At 41.3% G+C, this 5,000-nt stretch overlaps 1 protein-coding gene across 1 annotated transcript in view; it reads right to left on the reverse strand.

The window, feature by feature from the left end:
* Nucleotides 1–5,000, reverse strand: part of LOC113823000 (Muscle-specific protein 300 kDa) — a gene marked incomplete in the record, with an annotated part of 352,771 nt that overhangs the window by 246,388 nt on the left and 101,383 nt on the right. The window contains 1 exon segment of the mRNA XM_070135434.1: nucleotides 433–525. Within this exon segment, the coding sequence (XP_069991535.1) occupies nucleotides 433–525 (93 nt within the window).

A 5,000-nucleotide genomic window follows, 5' to 3' on the forward strand; every position in this document is an offset into this window, starting at 1 on the left:
TCCCCTCAGATCATGCACCTTCCTCCTCCTCCTCCTGCTACCCTTTCTCCACCTACTCCTTGCTCTATACCTTCTCTTTTTCCTCTTCCTACTTCTCTTCTTCTTCATCCTCTTCCTTTTCGTCTTCGTCCTCCTCCTCCTCCTCCTCCTCGTCATTATCCACCTCATTATCCCCCATCCCTCCTCCCTCCTCCTCTTCCTCCTCCTCCTTCCACTTCCTCCCCCCCCCCCCACCTCCTTCTCCCTCCTCCCTCTCCCTCCCTCCTCCACCTCTTCCTCCTCCTCCTCATTATCCCCCCATCCTCCTCACACCGAACAAGACCACTTCAATATCCTCATATTTCTGACCGAATCAAAGAGGGACCTAAAGCCAATCTTAACCTCACACGCCCCGCACTTATAGTCATGGTGGAATAAGGGCGACGCTCCTACCTGGAAGTACAGGATAATGGTCCATATGAGGCCCAGCACCACGGAAGGTCGGCCATCCACAAGGTCTGTCGGGTTGATGTTCACCAGCTTGATCTGTCGAGGAGAGAAGAGAGAGAGGATGCGGGTTAAAAACAAGAATAAAAAAGAAAAAATAAACAAAAAACAAAATTAAGGGTCAGTAAAAGAATAAAAATAAAAATAAAGGCATTGGGACGGCAGGGTGAGGGGCTAAGGGTGAGGGAGGGTGATGACTCGACACATGTAAGGGTGAGGAAGGGTGATGACTCGACACATGCGAGGGTGAAGAGGGAAGGGTGATGACTCGACACATGCGAGGGTGAAGAGGGAAGGGTGATGACTCGACACATGCAAGGGTGAGGAAGGGTGATGACTCGACACATGCGAGGGTGAGGGGGTAAGGGTGATGACTCGACACATGCGAGGGCGAGGGGGTAAGGGTGAGGAAGGGTGATGACTCGACACACGCAAGGGTGAGGGGGTAAGGGTGAGGAAGGGTGATGACTCGACACATGCAAGGGTGAAGAGGGAAGGGTGATGACTCGACACATGCGAGGGCGAGGGGGTAAGGGTGAGGGAGGGTGATGACTCGACACACGCAAGGGTGAGAGAGGTGGATGAATCGACATTCCATCTATCGGGGAGATTAGAAAAAGAGGTTAGAGTGAGGGCCAGACTGACAAGGGTGAGACACGAAGGGTGAAGAAAGGGTTAACTCAGCAGATAATCATTCAGGGTTATAACGAAGGTAACACGAAGGGTGATACGAAAGACAATAACAAGGGTGACGAAGATTAGAAAAGGAGATAGACAAGATTCAAAACAGACAAGGGTGACGAAGATTAGAAAAGGAGATAGACAAGATTCAAAACAGACAAGGGTGACGAAGATTAGAAAAGGAGATAGACCAGATTAAAAACAAACAAGGGTGACGAAGATTAGAAAAGGAAATAGACAAGATTCAAAACAGACAAGGGTGACGGAGATGAGTAAAATGGAGATAGACCAGACCGCGGATAGACAAGGGTGACACACGGATCATAACCCATCACGGACAAGGGTGCCAACACTACCCTTTATCTATCAGGGTGAGGAAAATATAAACAGACGCGAGATCAGATAAACTAAGTGTGAAGCAAGAATAAAAGCGTCAATAACTTTATTTAAAAACAAACAAACAAAAAGAGTGACAACAAAGACATGGATAAAAAAAGGCTTATAACGAAACATGAATAAAGAGTGACGCAATGGTCAGACCTCCACTTGCACAAGGGTGAAGACAGGGCCATAAACCCAACCTAAATAAGGACGAGATTAGGGTGACGACTCGGCCAAGAGTGAGCGAGGGTGACGGTCCCACTCTCCCCTCCCTCGGCCAATGGAGAAATCATTTTGTTCATTCATGCTTATTACTCTTTATTCCTCTTTCTCCACTTACTCTCGGACGACGAAAATAAGCCAGTTTTATGCCCGCAATAGGTGCGTTTATCAGATTTGATATCGCCGTATTCTGACCTTTGTGAACTTGTTGTTTGTGTTCTTCCTTACTGAACTTATCTGACTTGATCTTCGTGTGTTTGTGCGATAAATAAATAAATAAATAAATAAATAAATAAATAAATATATATATATATATATATATATATATATATATATATATATATATATATATATATATATATATATATATATATATAAAGTACGAGATAAAAAGAAAAAGACTTACGGCTTAACATATCTATTTCACTATGAGAAGCGATGTACTTACGGATTGGCAAATCTATTTCACTCTGAAAAGTCTGTATTGGATGAGAATTGCCATTGGGTATTACATTATTTTCGTCTAAAACACCTCTGTATACCTCTTCTTCTTCTTCTTCTTTTTTGTTTCTCCCCTTTCTATCTCTCCCTTTCTTCTCCCCTTCATTCTCTATACCTGTCTACTTGTCTGTGTCTATTTTTTCATACATCTCCCCCCCCCCTCTTTCTATACCACTATGCCTATAAACCTCATATATATATATAAGAGTTACCTTCACAGGGCCTGCGAGAGATAGGGGGAGGGAGGAGGGAGGAGGGGCGGGAAAGAACTATGTGGGTGCTTACTGAACAGGTTTTCCATTTTTTTTTCGTTTTTTTTTCTTTCGAGGGAAGGCCCACTCTCGCGCCGGCCCTGCACTCCGCCCCTGGGGAAGCCGGCTACAGCATCTCGTGTAACTGGCTGGCTGACCTTCCTCTGCCTTTTACCTTCACACGTGGGGTATGAAGGCGCGGGGACACGCGCTCGGAAACACGCGCACGCCGACACATGCATACACAAACGCACGTATGGATACACAACGCATGCGCACACAAACACGGACACACACATACACAAACACGACCTTTCACACACATACACATGCACACACATACACATGCACACACACAGAAACACGGACACAGACACACACACGGACACACACACACACAATTCGACTTACACACTCAGACACACACACATAGTGGCGAATTCACTATCTATGAAGTATCTCTCTATACATATATACATCTACATATCCCTGTATCTATCCAAAATATGGTATAAATGTTTATACAGTATAAGACTGTATATGTATGTTGTATGTATGTATGTTGTATATTGTTCGTACGCATTTACGCACACACGCATGCTTATTATACATACACATAGCAATAACAATTCACTATCCTACTCAGCAGCATTATATAAATCAAGTACGTCATGCTAACTAAAACACACACATACACACACTCTCTCACACATACATACATTCACACCCACCCTCTCTCTCTCTCTGTCTCCCTCCCACTCTCTCTCTCTCTCTCTGACAGCAAAGAATATCCATTGTAACAAATGGAATTAAAACTAAATCTTAAAAAAATCTCTCTCTCTCTCCCTCCTCTCTCTCTCTTCTTTCTTCTCCTCTCTCTCTCTCACACACACGCACAAACACCCACCCTCATACAACCCCCTACACCCCCTACACACACACACACACACACAGACACGTTCTCTCTCTCACACGCACACACGCACAAACACCCACCCTCACACACCTCCCTCCACCCCCTACACACACATACACACACGTACAAAGACACACAACCACCTACACACACAGACACGTTCTCTCTCTCACACGCACACACACACACAAACACCCACCCTCACACACCTCCCTCTACCCCCTCCACCCTCTACACACACACACACACACACGTACAAAGACTCACACAAGCATCCTTATTTACGCCGCCCTCCGAGGTCACAGAGTACACCCACCAACAACAAGCAGATAGCAAGCTGGTCTTTGGACACCTGAAGCTTTTTATTACGAGTCGCCGTGACTTTTTCCCCTCTTCGGAAGCGAATTCTTGTCCGGTCTTTCATTTTTGGCCGTTTTGTGAAGGTTATTGTTGTTGTTTATATTATTATTGCTGTTGTTATTGTTGTTGTTATTGTCATCATCATCATCACCCACATTACCATTATTATTATCATCTTTATTATTATTGCTGTTGTTTTTGTTGATATTGTTATCATCATCATCATCATCATTATCACCCACATTACCATTATTATTATCTTTATTATTGTTATTATTATTACCATCATCATTACTTTTATAATTATCATTATTATCATTATTACTATTATTATTATTATCATTATTATCATCATTGTTATTTTTTCATTATTCTTAGTATCATAATTACTATTATCATTTTTATTGTCATTATTATCATTATCATTATTACATGCTTTACACTTCCCATGCTTCATTGTATTTTTTCCTCTGTCTTAAGAAGAAAACATGCTTCTTTAAAACAAACATAACTGAATCAAAATGTAATTAGAGATAAGATAAAATCGAACAACAGTAATAACAAAAAATAGCAACAATGCTAATAATAATAAATATGAGGAGGATAAAAACAACAAATAATGGTAATGATAATAGTAGCAATAATAGCAACAACAACAATGATAATAATAATAACTACAATAATATCAGTAAAATGATAATGACAACAATAACATTGACAATAATAACAGACAATATTATTAATAGTAATAGATACATAACGACTACTACTATAACTACAACAACTACAATTAAAACCAATTTGAAAACTAATAATGATAATAAAACCGATTACAAGTTAAATCATAACTAAAAATCAACCAATAACACCCCTTCCAAAATGAATAAATAAACAAATAAAGTAAAATAAAAATAAAAAGAAGAAACACAGAGAAAGAAAAAAATAGACAAAGGCGAACAAGAATAACAACAATACTCCCTTAAAATAAAAGTTTCTCTTAGCTACCTTCGCGCAAACTCGAACGCACTCAATGACATGCATAATTTATACGACAGAGAGAGAGATCACAGCTAAAAATAATTCGGTGTCCTTGCGAAGAGAGGGTGCAAAAAAGAAGGGAAAAAAAATGAGGGTTTGCTAAAGATGGTAGAGGGGAGGGGAGGGAGGGGAGGGAAGGAAGGAGGGAACGGGGGAAAGGGAGA

Source organism: Penaeus vannamei, chromosome 20 (assembly GCF_042767895.1).
Source record: "Penaeus vannamei isolate JL-2024 chromosome 20, ASM4276789v1, whole genome shotgun sequence".
In the NCBI taxonomy this organism is placed as follows: Eukaryota; Metazoa; Arthropoda; class Malacostraca; order Decapoda; family Penaeidae; genus Penaeus; species Penaeus vannamei.